Here is a 26,786-nt window from a genome sequence, read left to right as displayed (position 1 = left end):
GGCCTCCTCCACCATCAGGATCATCCTTCCTGCATCTAACCTGACCAGTCCTGTTAGGATTTAATAGGTTTCTGTAAGAGTCCCACCTTATTCTTCTAAACTCTACTGAATACAATCCTAACTGACTTAATTTCTTGTCATATGCCAATCCTGCTATCCCAGTAATCAGAGATAATGGGAACTGCAGATGCTGGAGAATCGAGATAACAAAGTGTAGAGCTAGATGAACACAGCAGGCCAAGTAACATCTTAGGAGCACAAAAGCTGACGTTTCGGGCCCAGTCCCTTCATCAGAAAAGGCTGATGTCGACGTTTCGAGTCGGGATCCTGATGCTGCCTGACCTGCTGTGGTCCTCCAGCTCCACACTGTATCAACTCTGACTTCCAGCATCTGCAGTTCTTGTTGCCTCCTTTCATTTCACTTATACTGTTTGTGGTACAATATTACTTGTAAAAGACATTTGCTGTTGGAAGTTATTCCACCTGTGTCATGTAGTTTCATTTCTGTAGGCTGTCACTTTTGTTTCTTCAGCCACGGTCATAGACCGTGATTTATAAGATGGAAACAGATGCTTTAGTCCAACCAGCCCATGCTGAACATAAACCCAAACTAAACTAGAGAAGCTGACATTTCGGGCCTAGACCCTTCATCCTGGCGGTGCCAATACACTCATCAATGTAGCGGAGGAAGAGGTGGGGTTTTGGGCCAGTGTAGGTACGGAAGAGGGATACAAAGAGGCAAGCATAGCTTGGGACCATGCAGATATTCATGGCCACCCACCTTTGTAGGAAGTGGGAGGAATTGAAAGAGAAGCTATAGGCCTGAAACGTCAGCTTTCCTGCTCCTGAGATGCTGCTTGGCCTGCTGTGTTCATCCAGTTCCACACCTTGTCACCTCGGATTCTCCAGCATCTGCAGTTCCCATTATCTCTCTCCCAAACTAAACTAGCTCCTGCCCATATTTATCTAACTCTTTCTTAATCATTTACCTATTCAAATATCTTTTAAACATTGTAATTGTACTTGCATCCATCACTACCTCAAAGTCCATTCCACACACGAACCACCCTCTGTGTAAAAAATTTGGTCTTCATGTCTTTTTTAAGTCTTTCTCCTCTCACCTTAAAAATGTGCCCCCTAGTCTTGAAATCCCCTGACCTAGGGAAAAGACAACTACCATCAACTCTATCTATAACTCTCATTACTTTATAAACTTGCCCCAGTAAGTTGAACTGATAGAACAGTAACACTTGCATTTGTATCAAACCTCAAATGAATGGGATGTCCATTGACACATAATAGTTCTGTTAAATATGAATCAGTTGGATCACCAATTTCCCCTTGGAATGCTTTATGGTTGAGGTATATTGTTGGATGTGGGTATCTTCCCTCAAGGAGGAGGTTCTATTGCAGACACCTCTTTGTGTGAAAAAGCATTTGGTTTTGTTTCTGGCACTCTGACACTTCTATTTCTGCATATCTGGAATTACCTATGGTTTCACAAGTCAAGGTTTGTTTTGCTATGGCTGGACACTGCTTGTGCTTGTGAGGCTTAAGCTTAGTTCCTTTATGGTGTGGCACTGACTCTTTGGGCTGAATCTTATATCTCGTGGCTAAGTGCACATTGTAGCAAGCTTTTTACAGGGATCCTTGTATGACCCAGTAAGACTTGTTGCCATACATTACTAAACACACCTCATTAACTCCTTACTCTGCACTCATGGCATCCTTCATATCCGATTCTGTCCCCATCTTACCATAAGCCATTTCCAGAACAATTGCGACCTCGCAGAAAATTCCCAAAAGAATGATATCCCTTGTATGCATTACCCTCTTTAAAAGGTTGTTATGCACCTGGTCAAGCACTGGCATTTTGGTGTCCCTAGTACAGTAACACAAAGCCACTTTGTTCATAGCACATAGCCAGATTAACTGACACTCGTGCATGCAATCCATGCCTGCACCTTGTTGCTGTTTAGCTATCATGTCACATGTTTTATTTGTCAATAGCAACATCCAGTTTAAACACCTTTTCTCCATCACTAGTATGCTGTCCCCAAAGTCCACTGGATATTCATTGTCCAGTCAGGGACATCGCACGTAGGCAAGCAATGAGGCAATTCCAAAATGAACTTTTACTTGTAGCCACGAAAAGGGAACATAAACAAAACTAAGAAAGTCTGTAGTTCACTCCCAAAATGCAAACCAGATGCTGGCATCATGACCAGTGTCTAGTCTGTGGTCCATGATGGTTGTCTTCAACTACTGGAAGCTGGTGTCAATCAGTTCACTTAGTCCTCCTCGCCTTCTGTCAAAAGTATAATGCTGACCATTTTGTAATAGCTTTAAGTTCTGAAGAAGAGTCATACTGAATTCAAAACATGAACTTTGTTTCTTTGTCCACGGATGTTGCCAGACCTGCTGAGTTTCTCCAGCATTCTTTTGGGATTGTGATGTTCAGATCCTATTTGGCCTCTCGTCCCCAATGCAACTGAGTTTGTCATAGAGAGCCAGAACCACCTTCTCCCAACATCCCATCCTCCTGCTCATCAGAAGGGTGCTCCCATTCTCTGTGTTGCTCAGCATCCAGCATATTGTCTTATTGCCTCCTCCAGTTGTGCTCCTCAGATGCTGCCTGACTACCTGTGGTTTTCCAGCTCCACAGTTATTGACTCTAGCTTCCAGCATTTGCAGCCCTTACTGTCTGTGTTGCTCGGATTGGGTTGTGTGTGAACTGTGCCCATTACCGATTTAACAAAGATCTCCTGATGAACAGAGCCATCTGTCTCTTTACTGGACTGAGGACTAGTTTCCGTCCACAAGGTTGCCACTTTGTGTTAGACATCCATGTTTTTCTTTAAGCTGTGCACCTGTGCGCACTGACTAGCATACGGAAGCATTGGCAGCACGGACCTCAGGTGATCACACAGGGATACATTAGCGGGAATGTGGCATGTTAAAGTTTTGGCCTGCCTAGCTTTTTCAGCAAGTTAGGTGACAATCAGGTTGGATTGAGTCACAGAGTTAACAAAGTGTTTAACAAGCTATAACTTCCCCAAACAAGCAACTTGCCACTGCCCATGGAGAAGCTCACCTCACCACTTGGCAAAAAATTTTTTGGGATGCTCCTGACTTCAAGATAGGCCTCAGCAGATTTCTCATTGGATAGCTAACATTGCCCAGACCCCTATAGGATTCCACCCTTGGTATCTTGTTTCGCTTACTCTTTGTGTTTGCTTGTCAATTCTATCAGTAGAATGTCCCTTCTTAAGTTGCTAAATCATATTGCCTTTCTATGGTAAGGATGTCTTTCTCTTCTCAGAATTTGACTGTGTAACTTTTCTGGTTTTGACTTCCTGCATAATTTGAATAGCTTTCTCTGAAGTCAGGTCTTACTTGAACTGTTATACACCTACAGGTATCCATAATTTCATTGGCAATTCTTTGTCTTTGGAATTCTGATTTCAAAGTTCCATGGTTGGAGTTTTCCATGTTCTATTTTTCACATATACGTAGAGGTTTCCCTTAAGAGACACAATGGTTTTAATATCAATTATCCATGTTATAAGATATTCCACAATCCAACAGCCCTTGACAAGACCTGCATACAGACCGTATTTTTGCACTCTTTCAGTAATGATGTTAAAACAATGACTGCTCATCTTTCAATTTTCATTCCACCAAATCTCTTCATAATCAAAAGGAACGCTGTTGAATTTCCTTTTACATTCCTCCACTGCCATGTAAATAGTCTTAAGGAATTCCAAAATCTTTGGAATGATCTCAAATTCCCCATCATTGGCATCTTCCTGCTGTTCACTCCTTGTGCCTTTACTGTAACAGTGGGCCTCAAACTGCTCTTCTTTGTCTATCTAGTTTACAAATTGTCCTTACATTTCCTCTTATTTAAAATTAATATGCAATGAATAAAGCTCAACAGTTTGCAAGTCTGATAAACAGCATATAAATATTAAATTTATCCATGTCAGCCCAAATTAAAGATTAATGTTAACCCATCAGATCTAATCTCTGAACTATACAGTAATGATTTTGTGTTAGATTGATTTTACCTCAGGTCGGATTGAGAGTGCTGCATTAGGTTTAGTGATGTGAAAGTTGGTTTGAGTTCTTGAGAGGTATTCAACTGTAAGTGCATGTTCAGATGTCAGGTAAAGGCTAATGTATAAATTGGGAGGGAGCTGAGGTGTTGGAATTTGATTGCTAGCCATTAGATGTACATCACTGCCCAGAATCAAATAACCTCAGTATTTTTTCCTCTACTAAACAGTAAAGGAAAAAGTCTGGGTGAGAGAACTGGCCACAAATACTAAAGAGGATGTGCCAATAGAGGTAGAAGTTCAGATTCTTATTTGCAGCAACATCTGAGGTAACCCAAACCATTTCTTTATGTTGAGATAGCAAGAACTGCAGATGCTGGAGTCAGAGATAATGAAGTATGGAGCTGAAGGAACACATCAGACCAGGCAGCATCACAGGAATAGGAAACCTGAGTTATCGGGTGGAGACCCTTCTTTGGATTTTCTGAAGAAGAGCTCTGACCCAAAACATAAGCATTCCTGTTCCTCTCATGCTGCCTGGCCTGCTGTGTTCCTCCAGCTCCACACTTCTTTATCTCTTTTCTTTATGTTCCCATTCGAGGCAGAAAACAATTAGACCATCCAAGTTTGGAGAAGGTAACAGTTATGGTATTTGAGTTTCCAAAGAAAGTCTGTTTAGTAATCAAATGGATAATTTGTCAGTGTAATGAGATCTAATTAGCCAATTCATTTATATGTTCTCTCTGCTTTACATGTGCTCAACATTTCATAGAAATAGTGATGGTTGCACTTCTTGAGCAATTTGAACTTGCAAAATTATGATTAATGATACGTAATTAATTGTGCATCATACTCATTTAGCTGCAGGAAGCATCTATTTTCCAACTAACGTGATTTTAATTTTCACATACAAATCAGGTCCAAGAGTATACACGCATAGTGCTTCCTGTTGCAACTATATGCCCTTGTAGGGACTAAAGACTCAGTCTTTTATGCCTACCTGTATCAAATGTAAATAGAACATAGAACATAGAACATTACAGCACAGTACAGGCCCTTTGGCCCTCGATGTTGTGCCGACCTGTCATACCGAGCTCAAGCCCATCTAACCTACACTATTCCACGTACGTCCATATGCTTGTCCAATGACAACTTAAATGTACCTAAAGTTGGCGAATCTACTACCGTTGCAGGTAAAGCGTTCCATTCCCTTACTACTTTCTGAGTAAAGAAACTACCTCTGACATCTGTCCTATATCTTTCACCCCTCAATTTAAAGCTATGCACCCTTGTGCTTGCTGTCACCATCCTAGGAAAAAGGCTGTCCCTATCCACCCTATCTAACCCTCTGATTATTTTATATGTTTCAATTAAGTCACCTCTCAACCTTCTTCTCTCTAATGAAAACAGCGTCAAATCCCTCAGCCTTTCCTCGTAAGACCTTCCCTCCATACCAGGCGACATCCTAGTAAATCTCCTCTGCACCCTTTCCAAAGCTTCCACATCCTTCTTAAAATGCGGTGACCAGAACTGTACACAATACTCCAAGTGCAGCCGCACCAGAGTTTTGTACAGCTTCGCCGTAACCTCTTGGTTCCGGAACTCGATCCCTCTATTAATAAAAGCTAAAACACTGTGTGCCTTCTTAACAGCCCTGTCAACCTGGGTGGCAACTTTCAAGGACCTGTGTACATGGACACCGAGATCGCTCTGCTCATCTACACTGCTAAGAATCTTATCATTAGCCCTGGACTTTGCCTTCCGGTTACTCCTACCAAAGTGCATCACCTCACACTTGTCTGTATTAAACTCCATTTGCCACCTCTCAGCCCAGCTCTGCAGCTTATCTATGTCTCTCTGCAACCTACAGCATCCTTCGTCACTATCCACAGCTCCACCGACCTTAGTGTCGTCTGCAAATTTACTAACCCATCCTTCTATGCCCTCATCCAGGTCATTTATAAAAATGACAAACAGCAATGGACCCAACACCGACCCTTGTGGTACACCACTAGTAACTGGTCTCCAGGATGAACATTTCTCATCAACTACCACCCTCTGTCTTCTTTCAGCAAGCCAATTTCCGATCCAAACTGCTATACCTCCCACAATTCTATTCCTCCGCATTTTGTACAATAGCCTATTGTGGGGAGCCTTATCGAACGCCTTGCTGAAATCCATATACACCACATCAACCGGTTTACTCTCATCTACCTGTTTGGTCACCTTCTGAAAGAACTCAATAAGGTTTGTGAGGCACAACCTTCCCTTCACAAAACCGTGCTGACTATCCCTAATCAATTTATTCTTTTCCAGATGATTATAATTCCTATCCCTTATAACCTTTTCCAACACTTTACCAACAACTGAGGTAAGGCTCACTGGTCTATAATTCCCAGGGTTGTCTCTACTCTTCTTGAACAGGGGAACCACATTTGCTATCGTCCAGTCGTATGGCACTATTCCTGTAGACTCCTGTAGGAATTAAACATTCTTTATAAATATATATTCACCTTGTTTCCTAATCTTATTTTGCTCATTACTAAAAAATTCTAATCTCCATCATAGTGAACATTTATGAATATAGGCTGTCCTGTTGACGTTTCATTAAGTCTCACAAACTACAAGGAACCAAGTTTCCCCTCTGGTCCCTGCCGTGTTCACTAATTGTAGCTGAGACATCTTGGAATTGCTTCAAGTGGTTTCAGTTCTCTTGTACCTAAAAGATGAATGGCCAAATGAATCACCCAAAGTTCTTACAACTTGTTTGTCAGTGATGGTTGCCAGAAGTTACCTCAATAGATTATTGACTGTGAGTCACTACACAGTTGAAATGTCTGATGTCATTCAATATTTGGGTTCATACATCAAATTATGAACTCTGACAAAGTATCAAAGATCTCCAGTAGTAGCCTGAGTCTTGAGGAGATGACCAAAAATAAACATTGATAATTAAATGCTAACATTTTATTTAGGTGTACTTGGAGATTTTAGTCCTAAACTCAGACCCCATTGTGAGCTGCATCAGCCAGGATCATTGGTGCAATTCACCTCTGCTCCCTGAACTAGGTACTGTGGGCTATCTATGCATGCATGTGTCTGTCTGTGTATACTATTAATTTGAAAATAAACTTCTGAAAAGCAAACACTTATTTTAATTTGCATGAAATGTCAACATGTCAATGGACAGAATGACTTTCTGGATAAGCTACCACATGTTCACAAGTAAACAGCCACTTCTCCCTCTGAAATTGTGTGTGAGTGGATTACTGTTCTGGCATCTGCATTCTACGGCATCCGCCTGCTACGTAATTCCAACCTTTCTATGCCACATGAAGGATGCTTGGACTCGAGTGTGAGTGTATGTGTTGCCAGGAATCTCACATTATCAGATGGAAATGTGGTATTTGAAACACAAACAAATCAGCCATGATCTTATCAAATGGCAGAGTAGGGGCTGGACAGTCTGCTTCTGCTCCTAGTTTGTAATCTTGTATGATTGTTTTATCATTGGCCCCTACTCAAGACAGTGGCAAAGGGTAATGTCATTTGACTAGTACTTCAGAGATGCAGGCTAATGCTCTTAGAACCTGTGCTTGAATCACCACTGCGGTGACTTGTGGAATTTAAAATTTAGTTAATTAGACCTGGAGTTGTTAACCATGAAACTACTATTGATTGTCGTAAGCAATCATCTGGTTCACTAATGGCCTTTAGGGGAAGAAATTAGCTGTCCATCCCTGGTCTGGCGTACATGTTAGACTCATTGCTGTCTGAAATGATGTGGTAAATGATGTGTCAAAGGCAGCAAGGAGTGACAACAAATGCTGGTTTTACCAGCAATACCCAGACCCTATGAAAGAATTGATAAAATGCACACTGCATCACAATGTGAAAGATGGAGTGGGTGATAAGTTGTTGATGCATACTGAGTCAGGAAGTTTTAGCAAAAATAAACCTTCCTAGAGTTTGATTTGATAAAGATATTGTTTGATCTGGTTCTAAGCCATAAAGATAAGTTTGCAAGTTCCTGTTCCAAAATTGTCAGAGACTCGGGAGCAGTTCACTTACCTACCTCTGTGTCAGGCACAGAGGTTTGACTTGAGAAAGAATGTAGAAAAATTATCTTAAAAAGGGTCTGTGGTAATGGGAGCTACAATGAAATTGTGCGAATGTCTGATTTATAATTTATTTTCTGTTGTATGTACATTGGTGCACATCTGTAAGCATGGATGACTGAAGTGATTTTTAAATAAAAACCTGCCTATTCTAGGCCATTCTCAAGAAATTGCTCCTTTTCTATGTTTCAGTTACTATTTTGGCCGTCGGGCAACTATTGTAATTGCTGACCCTGAAATGCTGAAACAGATTCTGGTGAAGGACTTCGGAAACTTTGTTAACAGAATGGTAAGTGGTTTTGAATCCATCTACATTCATATTGTAAACTGACAGGTTGCTTGTGTGTGTAGTATTGTTCAGAATTTAAAACCTGCTTTGGATGGGAGACTGTGATTCATTCCTGTACGTGCATTGGGCTGGTAATATCAGAAAGCTCTCTCTGGGCCATGTTTAATAAGTTGGAATATAGCATCACCACTGGGCAGCTTGTCACTGTATTTGTGGTGCAAGCTGACTGCAGTTCTTGTTTAATTAGCTGAGTAAGTGTAGCTGTAACACTGTTTACTTGACAGCCTAGAGGACGCAGATCTAACTGAAATTAAATGATTTCTTTCACAGCTTGTAAAGCACTTGCGAATGTTCCCAAATGTATTTACCATGGCTTCTTTGTCTTTTTGTATTGACGTGCAGAATGAATTTTAGAAAAGGATGCAAGTGGTCTTTTCTCATTGCACAAAACAGGGTGCAAGAATTTTAGCACTGTGTTTGATTTCTTTCTCAATCTTTTCCATTGATTTCTAATTGCAGATGTGTTCACCATTTTTCACTTGCCAATGACAGGTTTCACCACCAAAATTCCAAAGGGGAACTTTCAATTGAAGAACATGAGCTTAGATTAAGATGGGCTAGTCATTTCAATAATTTAGTGTACCACAGGAATTTTATTGTTATGTAGGGATGCAACGTTCTGACAGGATTCTTTCTGAGGAAAGTCTGAAATTTATCCAATATGATTTCATCTAGACATTGCCATCATAGCGAATAGGCAATGCAAGGCATGATTATTATTCGGGAAATCAAAGGCCGCAAAGGGAATTTAAACTGCAGTCACAGACATGAGGATGTTTCAGATCCAGAAAATAAGGAAAATTAGAAGCCTAACCAGACAGGTCAAATGGCAAGTTAGGGGACTACTGAGGCTGCAGAAGAGGTTGGAGATTCACTAAACACCACAATAAGGGCAGGAAGAATTCATTAAGCAGCAGACAGTTGAACTCACCTAGGAAAAGCTCTGTATAGTAACAGGAATTATTAGTAGCACTACAGACAGCATGAATCACCTGTGGAAATCCATTTGTCTTATGGAGTTGTGAAGCACAGTAGCAGTTATGAGAATAGGAATTATCTTAAGGACTGCAGGCAGTAGGGCTCAGGTATTACAGCCTTTAAGGAAATGGGACAAATATGTCAAAGCCAAAGTTAGTAGGATTCATGTTAAAAGGCAGAGATTGCCCACAATATGCACAAAAGGAAAGGTCTACTTATTTTACGCTCAGAAGGTGTGAGACCTTAGAGAGTCAGCCCAGACCCCTGGATGACTGGTCCAGTGACATAGCACTATGATTCCCAATATTCCTGTCACTAATTCAGATAAATGAACTGTGGAAGAAATAAGGGCAAAGGGAAAGAATCAGCTCTTCTTGCTTTGGATCTTTGTGTAAAGTGAAAGTCTAGATGCGAATTTAATCATTTTGACCCTTGCCCACTATTTCTCTGGGACCCCTAATTCTCCCATTCTTGCCTTCACTTGCAATGCCCATGTTGCTTGTACTTTTGCATCTACAGCCCAAAAGGTACACTATTCTGAACCTTCACCTTGATTAAGAATGTCCTACGAGTTTCTCGCTGCCTCCAAAATATGTCTACTTCCAGAACATTTGGCACCGTGACGTGCCACAATATAGGTATTTCAGTGGTTGGACTCTTCACCATGATTTTCCCATCCAGCAATAGCTCGCAAAACACCATGTTTCTGAGATTTTAAAACAGGTGCAGGTTGAGGCTGCACTGCCGTTCAATATGATCATGGCTGATCATCCAACTCAGGACCATGTTCCTGTTTTCTTTCCACATCCTTTGTTTCCTTTAGCCCTGAGAACTATATCTAACTCCTTCTTAAAGACACCCAATGTTTTGGCCTCAACTACTCTCTGTGGCCACGGATGACTGTCTGAAGGAAAAAACTTTTCCTCATCTCAGTCTAAACGGCTGGTATCCTTAGACTGCGACCCCTTGTGTCGGATTCCCCAGTCACAGGGATCATCGTTCCTGCATTTACCATGCCTGGTCCTAATAGAATTTTACTAGTTTCTCTGAAGTCCTTCTCATTCTCCTAACTGATCCAGTCTGTCTTCATACATCAGTCCTGCCTTTCCAGGAATCAGTCTGGTAAACCTTCCTTGCACTGCCTCCATAGCTAGTACAACCTCTGTCAGATAAGGAGACCAAAACTTCAGACAATACTAAGGTGCTCTACAATTGCAGTAAGATGTCCTTACTCCTGTACTCAAATCCTCTCACAATGAAGGTCAACATACCCTTGCCCTTCTTCACTGCCTGCTGCATATGCATACTTATAAAAAGCCAATGTAATGTAACCATGAAGCTGTTAGATTGTTGTAAGAAATCGAACTTGTTTGCAGATTTTTTGTTGGGAAAGGAGTGTCTTTACTTGGTTTGGTCTTTATATGATTCTAACCCCACACCAGAGGAGATCATTCTTAACTTCTTTCTGATGTGGGTGAATGAGAACTGCAGTTGGATCAATACACAACTCAACATTTCAAGAAGGGCTAGTCATGCTTTCTCAGGTTGTTGACACATCTATGTCCGAAGAACGTGTATAATATGTATAATAATTTTAAAACCCCACCCTGTTACTATTAGCTTTGTGGTAAAATTTAACTTAAACTCTTTGGTAGATTCATTTGAACAGACATCAAATATATGTTTCTTCAGACTTTTAAGGTCAGATAGATTTTGGAACAGAGAGGAAAATGATCTGAAAGTCATCTACCTTCCAAATGGAATGTGTTAGGGAGCTTTTATTGAAATTCCAGTCATTTATTAGCCAATATTCTCTGTGGTCTAAATCATCAACTTCTGAATTGTAAGTAAACACAGTCTGCAATACCACAATTATGCACTGTCACACTCTCTCTTGTGTGCAGTGCACCTTGGATTAAATAAAGACTGTACGTGGCTAGCATTGGTTTCAAGTGCTGTCAAAACATTCATTTCCAGTCAAGCAGGAGCATTGAAGTGTGTTAGCGGGCATTGCCCTCATTCCTGTAATCTGGCTTTGAGTACAAGTGTACACACCCAAGTACCAGATGAATCCAGATAACTCTCACGTGTAAGGCCCACCCTAGTTAAGCAGCCAGTTGACACTGATTTCTTGGGACAGGGCAACTGATAACTATGGAATTAAACCCTACCAGCAGCTCACAATTTCAAGAGAGATGCAGATTGTAAAAATAAGTAGTTTACAGGCAATGCTGTATTTTTGCTAAGATAACAAAGTGTGAAGCTGGATGAACACAGCAGGCCAAGCAGCATCTCAGGAGCACCGAAACGTCAGCTTTTGTGCTCCTGAGATGCTGCTTGGCCTGCTGTGTTCATCCAGCTTCACACTTTGTTATCTTGGATTCTCCAGCATGTGCAGTTCCCATTATCGCTGTATTTTTGCTGCTGCTTTTCAAAATGGCTCCTGTCATCCTGAGATGCTTAGTTGACAATAAATTATTCTGTTTTTTTCAGAACGCATCTCTTGTCAGCAAGCCACTGAGTGACAGCCTTTTGTTTCTACAAGATGGAGATTGGAAAAATGTCCGCAGTATCTTGACACCAACTTTCAGCAGTGCAAAGATGAAAGAGGTAAGATCCAGGCAGTGCTTTAGAAATGAAAGACTTTCCATTAACACATTTATTTTTAGAAATCCATCATTAACTCATCCTACTTCAATTTTTTTTCCCAGTTTTTGTTTTTGGCCTGAAGTTGGGTGATCATTAAGATGATATGTTAATGCAATAAATTTAAATGCTTCCCTTTTCAGGGAGAATGGTAGCATTGTGACAATGCAATCTAATGACATGGACTAATAGAACCTAGAACAGTACAGCACAGGAGGTTGCATCAAGCACGATGCCAAATTAAACTAGTCCCTTCTGACTGTTCTTGGTCCATATTGCTCCATTCTTTGCATATTCATGTGCTTCTTGAAAAGTTCATTAAACACCTCTAACGTATCTGCTGCCATCACCAACCCTGGCAGCACATTACAGACTGCTCCCATTGTCTGTGTTAAAAAAAACTTGCCCCTTAACATCTGCTTTGAACTTTTCCCCTCTCACCTTAAAAGTATGCACCCTAGTATTGGACATTTCATTTCTGGGAAAAAAATTCTGACCATCAACCCTATCCATGCATCTTATAATTTTTCGACTTCTATCAAGTCTCCCCTGAACCTCTGCCATGCCAAAGAAAACAACCCAAGTTTTTCTAGCCTTTCCTTAAACCTCATACTCTCTAACAGGCAGCATCCTGGTAAATCTATTTTTTTTACCCTCTCCAAAGCCTCCACATCCTTCCTGTAATATTACATGTAGCAACCGGAATTGAATGCAATACTCTTAAGTCTGGCCGAATTAAAGACATGTAAACTTGCAACATGACGTCCTGACTCATGTAATCAGTTTCCCGACTATTAAAGGCATGTATGCTGTATGCCTTCTTTACCACCCTGTCTACTTGCATGGCCGCTTTCAAAGAACTGTGGACTTGAACCCTAAAATCCCTCTGCACATCAGCGCTGTTCAGGGTCCTGCTATCGACTGTATACCTTTCCTGAACATTTGATCTCTCAAAGTGCATCATCTTACACATACCCAGATTAAACTCCATCTGCCATTTCTCCACCCATATCTGCAACTGATCTGTATCCTGCTGTGTGATTAGATTAGATTCCCTACAGTGTGGAAACAGGCCCTTCGGCCCAGCAAGTCCACACCGCCCCTTAAAGCATCCCACTCAGACCAAACCCCTATAACCGACACTCCCCTGAACATTATGGGCAATTTAGCATGGCCAATCCACCTAGCCTGCACATCTTTGGATTGTGGGAGGAAACCGGAGCAAACCCTCGCAGACACAGGGAGAATGTGCAAACTCTGCACAGACAGTCGCCCGAGGCTGGAATCGAACCTGGGCCCCTGGTGCTGTGAGGCTGTAGTGCTAACCACTGAGCCACCGTGCTATCCCAATGCTTTGACAACCTTCTACGTTATCCATAACTTCCCTGATCTAGTTCAGAGAATCTTGCTGAATCCTGTCTTGGTAGTTTGAAGATTTTAGTTCAGTCAAAAAGAAATCCGGAAATAGAAAGCTGCTATTACTAATTGTCACCGTCAAACTGTCGGATTAATAATATTAACAATAAGATTTATTAACATCATCACAAGTGTGATTCCTCATGAAAAAAATATATAAGTACATATGTAGTTTTCTTTTACTTTCCAAATGTTTCAATTTAACAGCTCTGTTTTATGGCTTAATAAAATAAAACATGTTCGTTTATAGCACAACTATTACTGAATGTTGCTTACATAAAATGTGTTAAATTTATTAGCTAAAATATGGATGTGAAAAGGAAGTGAGGATAAAAGTTACTTGTCAATATGAAAATGAGATACGTTGCTGGGCTGGCTTGCTTGATGATTCTCTTTCTGTAGTGTTGGGAATTGTAACTCTGATTGTTTCTGTTGTTGAGTGGTTGGAGTTTTCTTCCCCTCAGTCACTCTGCATATGTGAGAGGACATAGGATAGTGCAGAGGCTCCTTTGTTTCACGTTTGTAGCATTGTGATCTGTGGCTCATGGTAACCCCCAGTTCAGTACAACAGTCTTCTTGCTCCTTGTTTTGTCTCACTCACTCACCTTGTTGAGAAGCATTTGCTGTTTCGAGATGTTCAAGATGGTCTTTCTTTAAATATGTCCTCAGCCAGCCTGTAATGCAATCAAACAAAATATCTAAGAATGTTGGCCTTGCTGAAGTATTATTCCACAAAACAATGTAAATTATGCTGGAATTCTTTGTGATCTCCCTCCTGCCTCCTGACCATTATCAGAAGCTTTGAATTTTCGCACCTTGAAGGGACGGTCCTGAAATCTTTGACACATTTATTAATATTTTGCAATTGGCTCATAAGATAGCTTAGTTTAATTGTCTGCTTTGCCTGCAGTTGAATCCACGAGAGAATTCGTGTAGCCTTTCGGAGCCATTTTGTATGACTCCTTAAAATTCAGTTTTAAAAACAAAGTAACTTGCTATATAAAATATATGATAGAACAAATTTTAAGGAAGGAAACATATTGATTTTATCCAAATTCGCTTTTACGTGACTTGATCCGACAGCAACATTGTGAAATCTTAATACCCAAAGTAAGCCATAGTTAATAGGGGATATATAATAATTGATGGTCTTGTCAGGAACACCCAGATCTTAACAATGAATTAAACAAATCAGCGTCTGCATCAAGTGCTTCTGTGTCTAGTAGAGCACAGTTAGTTGGCAGAGCCAAGATTCATTTAAATCCCAAAACCTCCAGTCTCAGAAGTCCATCCCTTTTTCAGTTTGGAGAGAGATAACGAACGACTGCTTTGAACACACTGTTGTCTTCCTAAACAATCTTAAAAGTACAGTGAAACATAACAGAATTAGATTGCAAACAAACAATGCCAATATTGTTTCAAGGCTACTTACGAAACTCAGCAATTGCTGCTGTTTAGGCATCCACTTTGCATAGTTCAAAATATTACAGACACCATTGAGTTGAGTAGCCAGATAATATAATAGTGTGACAAGATAGCGCTGGTAACTTTGTCAGTTGGGAAGATGTGTTGGTTAATCTTCCAACTTCTTGCGTGCTCTAAAATTTTCCAAATTAATCTTTGCTCATAACAAAGCTATATCCAAATTTAAGGCAGACCTGTTAGCTAATCACATGGTGTTCAGGTGGTTCTCCACTATATGGCTATCCTAATCCATCTTCTATCACAATCAAACAAAATGACTGCAAATGTAAACATTGATGAACTTATCCTTCCAAAAAACAAGGTCAGTTATGCTGGAATTTCTTGTGATGCTCTTGCTGTCCTTTGAATGCTACAAAGCCTTGAATCTTCACACCATGAGGCTTTGATCACAATAAAGTGTAAGTTATCCTGCCAGGATGGATAGATGCTAAAGGTGTAGGTGGCATAACCACAAATCTATCTTTGAAAGTGTTTTTGAAGCAATTTGTAGCAATAATAGTGAAGTAATTATTTGTTAAATTTCACATGAATAACTAAATAAATTCTGTTTCCACGCTTAGGTGCATATTGCTCCCTTTAGATATATAAATCTGCAAGTAGCATGGAGGAAGTACACCTTTCCTTCTGTGTAATACCTGAACTAGTACATCGAAATCGATGAATAATCTGAATTTACAGCAAAACATGGTTTATTTTAACAAAAACACACAATCTGTACTGACAAGGCTCTGTACATTGGATCAAATTAAGACTTGCCTCCAAACCAAAGTAGTGTATGTCCTTCAAAATAGTTCTGCTGTTTTGTTTTGACCGGTTTATTTACAGGCTATTTTTAACTTAAGGATAAAAAGGTCAATTTACAGGCACAGCCTAAAAAGTAGGGAGGAGCCACTCACCACTTCCATTTTTGTATGAATCACAGGGGTGGGAGGGAGGATAGTCATGAAAACTCATTGCCACTTAAGGAATAAATCATCATACATAACCAGAAAATCTCAGATTCCACTCCAGTTTGGGCCTGCTTAGTTAGTACCACCCTGGACACCATAATAGTAAGAGTGGCTTGAAATATGACTCCTCTTGATCGTTATCCATTGACTCTTGCTGCATAGGTATGGTTGATGGGTGAGGGCAGAAAGTCCTGATGTTCTCCATTATTAACTAGACCATCAACTTGGGGTCGGAGTTGAAGAATTTAAACTTTAGATACTGGAGGGTTTTTAACACTTGGAAAACCATGCCCTGGCAAAATAGTTGATTATCTGGTTTTTCTGATTGATGTTATTTTTCAAATTACCATCGACCAGATTGTTTTGAGCTTTGAAGGAAAGGGGAAATCTTAGATTTCTTACAGAGATAGTAGAAACAGCAGATGCTGGAGAATCTGAGATAACAAGGTGTAGAACTGAATGAACACAGCAGGCCGAGCAGGAGATCTGACACTTCCGGCCTAGACCCTTCTTCAGAAATGCTGCTTGGCCTGCTGTGTTCATCCAACTGTACACCTTGTTATCTCCGATTCTCCAGCATCTGCAGTTCCTACTGCCTCTGAAACAATTTTAACCCCACTGTGAAGCCTCTTCTAAGGATGCCTACTCTTAGATTTTTTTAGTTTCTTTAGGATCGCAGGACATCTGAAGCACTTCGCAAGGAAGTGAGTACTTTTGAAGTGTAGCCACTATTGTCAATAGAGAAAGACAACAGCCTATTTTCACACAGCAAGATGTTAAAAACAACAATGAGATGGTAACAGGATAGTCTGATTTCAGTCAGTCGAGAGGTTAATTTTCTCTAGGCTGTTGGGAGAATTTCCCTGCACTTGTTCAAAAATAGCTCAACACTCCTATCCACCCTGAAACAAGCAGAAATTGCTAGCAAAACCCAGCAGATCTGGCAGCATTAGTGAAGAGAAAGCAGATTTAATGTTTTGAGACTGGTGACTCTTCATCAGAACTCATAGCAACTAGGAAAAAGGTGGTATTTATGCTGAAAATGAAATGGGGGTGGGGAGGTTAAGGGGAAAGCGAGAGGGAAAGGGCTAGGTAGAGTTGGAGCCCAGAGAGAGAGAGTCTTGAAAGGGGTAGGTAAATGAGGGGATACTTTGTATTGTACTGGCTTATCAACTCAAACTCTTCAGAGGTAAGAGAACCTCAATCAGAAAACCCAGATGTTGAAATTCTGAAGAGAAGAGGACAATACTGGGAGAGGACAGTTACCTGGATATCTCAAAAAACATGCATTTTTTTCAAACTGGTGTTTAATATACTAAGTCTATCATTTATAGTAACAGCATATTTCACACTTGCTGTTCAGCCAGATGCCTTACAACATAGCTTTTCACAGCATGACTGCGCTTACTTTATTATTCACTGAACTTGCCTTGTCGTATTTCACTGAGCCTAGAGTAATTTTTTTTTCGAACTGTCATTTGATAAATATCTTCTTTTGCGTGCAACTGCAATGAAGGTTACTGATTTCATTTATTTGTCTTGGCAGCAGTGATAGGACAATGGAGCTGTCATTTTTTTTGTCATAACGTGGGGAAAAGAAATTCCATGTCAAAATCTGCCTGCCATTTAAAGCTTGCCGTTTATTAAAGAGATGAAGGACACATGAGTCATTATGAGAAGCAACATTTCTCACTCCCGTGTCAGAGGAGATTAATATTTTTATATCGATGCCGTTCATATGAAAATTTCTTGGAAGGGAAATATAGTGAGACTCGTCATATTAGCCAAGCAGACTGTGCTTATGTCAGGGCTTTCGCATCGAGGCAGCCAGCAGTCTCCTGGCAACCAAATAGAACTAGCTGGTCAGTTATTCATTTGCAGCCTGCCATTCCCAGAAAGCATTTAGAAAAATGCTGTCTGCAAGCCAGCTTGTGAGTCTGGGAAAGAAATTTTCCCAGCTTCTTTCACGTGTCCAAGACAGTCCAAATAAATAAAAGGTGTTTATTACTTGGGAATGTGGTGCTGGCAATAACTCGAACTGGAGGCCTCACCTGCTGTGAAAGTAGTTTTTTACTTTAATACAATAACAGGTAAATAGCATCATCAATTTGCATAATGTGCCAGAGCTAAGCAAAATGAGCTCTTGCCTTTTTTTGTTGTTTCAGAACAACATAAGGTTTGAGGTGTTCAAAGAGCAGCCCTTAAGCATCCTATTGACTGTCTGGCTTCTGAATCCCACAGGCACTGCACTTGACCCAGTGTGATATAATCAAGTAGTTAATTTTCTACAGCCATTTATACTCGAATTCACAGTTGGGGAAAGAGTAGTGCTTTTCTGCATGTTACTTAAATTTGATGTTTTATATCATGCTTCCAAATAAGACCACTGGGTGGTCTGTTGAGTAGGTATGTTTCGATCCCCGTGCTCTTTACTACATATTTCCCCAACTGCCTTTGGACCATTGCCAGTAATGTCTTTGCCACCAGAACATGAACAGAAATTCCTGCTCAATTACCCCTCTTAGAGAATGTCAGCAATGGAGGAGGATTGGCTGTGTGAACAAGAGCAGGTAGTAATTGAAGTTTCCTGCATACTACTACTGTCATGATCAAAACCACCAAGAAACAATTAATTCATCTTATTGCTGTTCGTGAAATATTATTAGTATGGCATTAGCCTAGCTGACAATGGACACTGAACTCCAAAACTGCTTTTATGTTGGATTGTTAATTTAACATGGTGCTGCAAAGTACTTCACACAGGTGACCAGATAGCAAGCATCATAGGGCGAGAGATAGAGGTGCTGGCCAAAGTCGTGATGAGTGATAGAAGTTTTGACAAGGTGTTTGACAGGTTGGAGACAGATGTAAAGTGTAGTGGGTTTAGAATGAGCTTTCCAGTGGATGAGAATAACATAGCTGAAAGCAGCACAGTCAAAGGTTACACAGCAGAAGGGGAATGCAAAGGATATCAAAGAGCATGAGGGATCAAGGAACTGAGAGAGGAAAGGTGAGGCTGTCAAGCTTATTGAAATAATTATTCATGAGCTCAAGAATTTTGAAGTAAATTCATTGGAGGATGAGGAATTAACGAAGAATAGTAGTAACAGACCGTAAGACTGTATGAGCGAGAATATGGAACAGCTAAATTTAGAAAAGTTCACTTTGAAGGGCAAATCCTAAGAAGTGAGCAAGGAGGCCAAAACTTGGAGCTATCAAGGAACTTGCATTTGGAAACAAAAGGCAGATATAAGTCCAGAGGTGGAGGTATGAAAACTTGATAGTGGCTTGTTTTGAAGGTAAGGTTTGCAACTTAATTGAACAAGTTCTGAGAGCTGTGCATTATTAGGCACAGACTGACTGAGCTATCAGATAAAGGACATTGAGCCATTATTGTGGTGTGGAGTTTATTTTTAGTGATAACAGCAATATTTGGGAAGAATGCTTCAGTACAGTTAAATAAATCACCACCCTGTTGCTTCAGTAGATGATTTAAATGTCTTCATGTAGTGTTAATTGAATGAAATATATTAAATAATTTATGCAGTTGATACTGCACTGTGTCTGTCACAGCACAGACATGGTTGAATTAATGTGATATGTGGGTATAATGATTAACTCTAGTCTCACTCAGAGATTGTTGCGCATCTTGAAAGCAGGATTTCAATCCACAAAGAAATTCACACTGCCAAAGATCATTTCGGTGATTAAGACAAGAGGCCTGAGCAAACTAAAGCATGTACAAAACTGCTACTAGTCAATATTCTAACTCTCCTTAACTTCTTGTCACTCCATCCTCACTGCTCCAGGCTGGCTCTTAATCGAGCAATGCTACAGTTTAAAAACTTGCATCCACCATTTTCAAATCTGTTCATGGCCATGCCTTTCCCTGTTGCTATAATCTCTGACAGCCCTTTTGAGTTGTTGCACTCGTCCTGTCAGTGCAAGGAGGCAGCTTTGGAGGTGAATGTGGAGGGAGTTTTAGAAACGATCACTTTGGGATAGCTGCTCAATGCGTTTCCACCTCTGAGCTGTCTTGCCAGAAGCGGCTGAGACTGGCACCAACTACAGGCTTATCAGTGGAGGATAGACAGTCAGCAGCTATTTTGTACCTGCTCAGGGACAAATAGTGGATACTGCCAAGTTTTTATTGGTAGAGGATGGAGTCCTCTTCGAGACTGAAGTCTACTAGATGTTTGGAGGTGACTTTTGGATGGCAGGCTGGGGGACCTTCCTCCCTTGCTCCTTGGAGTTGTCATGGGTGTCATGGCTGCAGCCACAGGGTGTACTGTGAAGATGGGAGGGAGTTCCAGACTTTAACTGATGCAGATTTCAGAGATTCCTTTTAGTCCGTCTCCTTCTGTTTCTCTGCCATCTGCCCAAAACTTCAGGTGCTCCCATTCGTCTCTTTGCTGTCACAGCTTGCTCATTATTGTCAATTGAACTGCTCGTGGAAAGATCACATAAGTGGGAAATCTCAAAAGCCACCACATTCAGGCCCTAGCAATTGAAATGAAAAGCTAACACAGTAAGATTCAGCTCCAACTGCCCTATTAACAGTTGTATTTGATCTACCAGGCCAACAGTTCTTGAATTCCCATCCTAAATATCTTCATATATCTACCACTGTCTCAACGTTTTATGACTGACACTTAAAACCCACATTTTTGACCAAGCTTTAGGTCACCAATTCTAACATCTACTTACATGGCTTGGTAGCAGGATTTGTTTGTTAATTCTTTTGTTATTTTGTCACATTAACTGTGCTACAGAATGTAAAATGTCAGTTTGAAAATATCCTCTGAATGGTTGACACATTGCAAATTTTCCATGCTGTCTAAACTAAGATTTAACAAAAAATTATGAGAATGATTGGCTGGAATTTAAACACAAGATCCCTCCCTGAGCAAAGAGCAGGTGGACTGTATTCAATTTTCCCAAGCTAGCAAAAACATCATGATAAACTGCAAGATTCTGGATGTCAACTGCAAGGTATTTGTGCCAGAAAAATGTCTAAAAATTGGATTAAACTGACGTATGCAAATATTTCATCCCATTGTTAATCTGTGAGTTGGAATAAATTGGAAACTGAATCCTGGACTGAAAGAATGGTTTTCACATCGTCTCTGATGATATCCAGCTCTCATTTCATCACAACTCTTCAATTATTGCTAAATTATCCAATATCCAGTACTAGATGAACAGAGCTTTCATCCAGTTAAACATTGGGAAGACTGAACTTGCTGTTTTCAGTCCTCACTATAGAATCCACCCATCATTTTTGCTGTAGTCTGAGATTAAGCCAATCTGTTCGTATCTTGGGTGTCACATTTGACCCTTCTGAAGTCGTCCCACACTATCACTAAAACTACCTGTAACTTGGCCTGAATGCATCCTTATCTCATCCTTTTCGGCAGCTGCAGTCCTCATTTATGCTTAGTTCTCTTTAAGATCAATGATTTGAAATATTCATGGTTATTTTACCCTCTGTAAGTCATCCAAAACTCAGCTGTCTTAGATTTAACTCACAGCTAGTGCTACTTCCCTATTACCTCTGTGCTGGGTGGCTCAAATTGCTTCCTGGTCATTGACTCAAAATTCAAATCACTCCATGGCCTTCAGATCCACAGTGGAATACTGCGAGCCTGAATAGAGTGGAAATGGAAAAGATATTTCCACTTGTAGAGAGACTAGAACCTGAAGGTCCAGCCTCAGACTACAGGACGACCCTGTGTAGAGGCTCAGGCATGATCATATGAATGGTAGAGCAGGCTTGGAGGACCAAGAAACCTGTTTCTGCTTCTAGTTTCCATGATTCTAAGACATGTTAAAGCGTCCCTCTTTGAACAAGTTTGGACATCCACTATTACATTTCCATATATGGTTCAGTGTCATACGTTATTTTGTAATGCTCGAGTAAAGTACCTTGGGATGTTCCATCTTGTTACATTCTTAATAAATACAAATCATAACTGTGTGAGTGATGAGAACGACTGGGATTCAGTTTAAAGTGAAAGAAATGTCAAGGGATTACTTGATATTCACTGAATTTTGTTAAATGCAATAAATACAGCAACTAAAGTGCTCAAGCTTTATTTATGAAAGACAAGTTGACTCTTCACCAATAACAGACTATTTCCAGGTAATTGTCAGCGCTGCCAGATCATTCCTAGTGTTACTGATAGAATTTTCCCCAGAGTGGAGTGCAATGGTGGCAGCCACTACGGAATAAAAAGAGTATATTTGACCACGAGTCAATTAATAGTACAGTACCGGAGATCAATTAGCCATAGATCCCTAAATCCTGACTGTTGCCACATAATTGTACAATTGTTTGCCCCTTCAATTATACATTCAGATTTCTGGTCAACATGTACTGGAAAGAGCATTGGAAGCTAGACCATCATGACCCATTTTCACAGGCTACAACCAAAAGTGTATGTTGCCATAGCAGATGGGACTCCTTTTGGGCTGGTTGACTCAGTTGGATCAGAGTGAAGCGTATGGTTTGTTCCTGGTTCTGGTTGAGGTAAATTTGGGACTTGCAACTTTGCTCTAACTCTGGTGGAGGTTGTGATAAAGGAGGTTGGCCTATATTTGAGCAGAGGTCTCAAGACGGTGGGAATGGTACTATGTCTCAGTGGTTAGCATTGCTGCCTCACAGCTCTAGGGACCTGGGATTGATTCCAGTCTTGGGTGACAGTGTATGTGGAGTTTGCATGTTCTCCCCAAGTCTGTGTGGGTTTCTACTGGGTGCTGCACTTTCCTCTCACAGTCCAAAGATGTGTCGGCTAGGTAGATTAGCCATGGGAAATTGATAATGGGAACTGCAGATGCTGGAAAATCCAAGATAATGAAATGTGAGGCTGGATGAACACAGCAGGCCCAGCAGCATCTCAGGAGTTGGGGTTTTGGGGGAGTGGGGGATTGGTTTGAGTGGCATGCTCTTTGGAGGCTCAGTATGGTTTTGATGGACCGCCTTCCTCATATAGGGACTCTGTGATTCTAAGAAGAAAAACAATTTATTCAATTTCCTTTTGAATGTTACTATTGAATTTGTTTTCCTATCCTATCAGACAATACCCCAAATCCTGACCATTCATGACTTAGAAAATGGTGTTGCCTCATTATCAGTTCTCATTCTTTTGTTAATCACCTTAAAATAATCTCTCTGCTTATTTGCTCCTCAGCAACTGCAGATATTTTATGATGAAAAGAAAATGGGTAGTCTTTTTGTGCGCTATGAATAAATTTTGACATCCAAAATGGGGCTTGTGGTGACCGCTCACACTGTAGTTGGAACTCATTCCAGGTACCATATGATAAGAGTGTAAGCATGTGTGTAGTGATGTCTGCTGGGAAAAAGCTGATTATGATTTCAGTTAGAGTGTAATGTTGTTTTGTCATTAATGCCACATTTTGATGCTCAGAGTTCCAGCTTCAGCCATCTCTTAATCACAGACTTTGGAACTTGTTCAGCTTTGGAAAGTCTTGATTGTATTTTAATTTTTGCTCAAACCATCTGGTGTTAACTAACAGGAAAGACTGCACCCTAACTTCCTTTCACCTCATCATGTTACCCAAGAGCATCACGGATCACTTTCAAATTATTGTTAATCAATTTCAAGTTATTGATTAATTGTTTTGCTTTGATTTGCGTAACTGGTTGGTGTTTTCCTTTAACATTGTTGAAATCTAGAAGGAATCGTGTTACAGATGCTGAAGGAATTGATGCATATTTTAATATTTCTACATAGTACACCCATATTGGGAAGTAAATGATCTATTCAGCAACACCTTTGGTTTGCTCTCTAATTTATCAACACGACTTTATTCAATGGTTTTAAATCGTTTGGCTGTATATATCAAAATAAAATTGTACTTTTTGAAGAAAGAGTGGACCCCACACAACCATTGTGTGTGAGGAGAATGCATCAGGAACTTGAATGAGTCACAGTGTTTTCCAACCATCTCCATATCCCCATATAAACACCAGACCTAGCTTTGTTTGAGTTGTCATTGCTCACTGGTGTGGTACACTGGAAATCAAACACCCTTATTCCCAGAGTGATCGCAAATGTGAAAAGATTTAATCAATATATCCAAAGTTGCCAGTTTACTAGCTGACAAACCCACGTTGAATAAAATATTCTACAGGCTTCTGTACTTGATGAGAAAACAACTGTTTAACTGATGCCTGAAGAAAATCATGAATTGTTAATAAATCACTCTCAATGACTAAAATCTACACCCCTATACAAAGACTCAGGCAACATGCATATACAGCAGGTGAGGCAGAAACAAAAAAGTCATAGAAACAAAGTTCTGATACCTATCCAGACTACAAGCATTAATGAGTTGTTTTCCTTTAGTTCCGTTCCAGCTGTTTGATAAGGGTATGGATTGTGGACAAACTAATTCTCGATTTTGCATTCATCGGTTGAGGATTCACCCTTGCAGTGTCTCTGAATTGGCAGAGAGAGTAGCTAGCTGTTCCAGATGTTTTATGTTTCTTCTGCAGCCATAAGGGGAGGGAGAGGTAAGAGATTTTTTTCCGTCACAGGCTTAATGATTGTCCAAACACAATATTATGCAAATAGTAAACTGTAGTCACTTGCTCAGGAACCAGTCAAGAAGTTGTTACTATGCTGAGTACTCCTGAATATTCAGCTGCTTCTTTTTGAAAACCCAATCAAAAGTATGTCCCTGCCCTTGGATACACACCCACAGCGCTAAGGTGTCAAATGTCCTCCTCATTGCTTAAATAAAACAACATTATAAATCCAAGAGTTTTGCTAAGTTTTCTTTTAGAACTGCAACTACAGTCCCTTCATTTAAAACAGTATCTTTTCCTACATAAAGTCCACAGTCGAGGAATGAAAAGCATCTTGATTCAGCCAAGTTTCCACTAAAAATTACAATCTCAATTCTCTTCGTTACAGTGAACAAAATAAATGTGAGCTAGTGCTGCATTTGCAAATAAGCATTTAAGTACCTGTGCAAAGATATGAGAAAGCTAAATTGGAAATTGATGGGTTCTGTTTACATGTATGCATACAGGACCATAAATCACTCTATATCTCAACCTCAAATAGTACAGTAGTCTCCATTTCCTATTTTCCTCCTGTATGTACTTGGAATTTTACATGATTAGAATCATAATGAAAAACAGAAGAACCCAAAAATAAACTTAGCTTTGGCATTGTTCTTCAGATTTAACTCACAAATGGGAAAATGAAAAAGTTTGGGAAGCTTCCGTTACTGTTGAAGATCCATTCTTTCCCATACCTCCCAAAATGATAAGCTTCCGTGTTCCCCTCAGCTTTTGTTTCCTCCTATGATCTTTAGACTTTAGACTTTAGCCTGAAATTAATGCCACCCAACCAGTATTCCTTGATTCATCTCACCTTTCCTTTATTTTTCTCCATTGTTGCCCTATGCAAAAGGACTTGAATCACCATTTGAACTTCACAAGAAGAAAATACCAAAATGAAACATTTAGATTATCCATAAGAAGGTGCCAGGAATAATAATGGAACATAATCAGTCCCAGTTTAAATTAATTAGCTAAATTACCACCAGCCAAATGCCTTGAGAGCCGTGTGTGTTTGGCAAGATCTATAATAGTGTGTTTGGGAAGTGAAAAAAAATTATTCAAGTCTGCTTCTTTAGCAGCATCATCATACTGATTGGCAACAATCACATTCTTGGCCATATCATTCCACAAAAAACCAACTTCTGTGCCATCAATTCAGTTCTATTAATTGAATGAATCGATAGCAATCTCCATTTTGATGTCATCCCCAATCTCTCTCACCGAGGATTGCTACATTTGAGTTTGTATGCACTTTCCCTTGGTAAATGCCTTTTCTCATCCCTTATCAAGGAATACATTGTTTTTCATGCTATCCTTGTTGGGCTTGTATAGAGAGAAATCAGTTGGTTGAATAAGGCTAGTTAGATCACTGGAATCACTGCAGAATCTGTGACTTAATTTCGGTAACATCATTGACAAGGTGTGATCTGAACATGTCCTCAATGAGACTTCTTTTTATGTAATCCTCCTTGTTAGAAAAACCCAGCCTCCTCAGCCATATTTACCTTCATTCCTCTCTCCTCTACAATGAACCTGGATGATGACTGCTTTTGGGAGTTGCTGTTTTTCGAAAGGTTTCTCTCAAACATCATCACTGACTTGACCTTTGTCCCATTGGATATACGCGACAGCGCAACAGTAAATTTGTGCTTTTTCAAGGTCAGGTGTCTTCGTGCAGATTGCTTTTTTCCAGTTTTGTTCACTGCTTAGCTGACCAGGACCGTTTTTTTTGAGTCACATCCATGTTCCCAAAGTTGGCTGATCTGTACCCATTATAAATCACTGAAATGCAATAGGACGGTCATCATGTTCTGTTGGGAGTTGCTGCCAGGGTCTTCTGTCATTGTAACTGTTTCTCTTCATAAACTTGGTAACTATTCAGGTGGCGTTGAAATCCACAATGCTTAATTTCCTTGCTCCAGCGTGAAGATTGGGAGAGACCCATTAGAAAATGAGAGTATGTTCTGCTGATTTTCTTTGATGTATTTTGCAGTTTCATCTTCCAATTGTTCTAATTCTGTGCATTTATGCTTAGGCATGTACCTTGTGGCGCAGAGAGCTTCCTCTAATCTCGAGTGTTCTCTTGTTCTTGATTCTGCACAATTATCAGTCTCTCTATTTTTACATTTGAACTGGATTGTGTGCAATTTCTTCTTAAGACCATGTTTCTATAGTAGAGGACAAGAGGAT

At 40.2% G+C, this 26,786-nt stretch overlaps 1 protein-coding gene across 2 annotated transcripts in view; it reads left to right on the top strand.

Moving 5' to 3' along the window:
- Positions 1 to 26,786, top strand: part of tbxas1 (thromboxane A synthase 1 (platelet)) — a 217,652-nt gene that overhangs the window by 96,732 nt on the left and 94,134 nt on the right. For both annotated transcript variants that reach the window (XM_048549363.2, XM_048549364.2), the window contains 2 exons: positions 8,369 to 8,465; positions 11,997 to 12,113. In XM_048549363.2, coding sequence (XP_048405320.1) covers positions 8,369 to 8,465; positions 11,997 to 12,113 — 214 coding nt within the window. The remainder of the gene's footprint in view (positions 1 to 8,368; positions 8,466 to 11,996; positions 12,114 to 26,786) is intronic.

Source organism: Stegostoma tigrinum, chromosome 18, assembly GCF_030684315.1.
Source record: "Stegostoma tigrinum isolate sSteTig4 chromosome 18, sSteTig4.hap1, whole genome shotgun sequence".
Taxonomy (NCBI): Eukaryota; Metazoa; Chordata; class Chondrichthyes; order Orectolobiformes; family Stegostomatidae; genus Stegostoma; species Stegostoma tigrinum.
The sequence above is the reverse complement of the archived record's forward strand: the minus strand, read 5'-3'. Positions and strand labels throughout refer to the sequence as shown.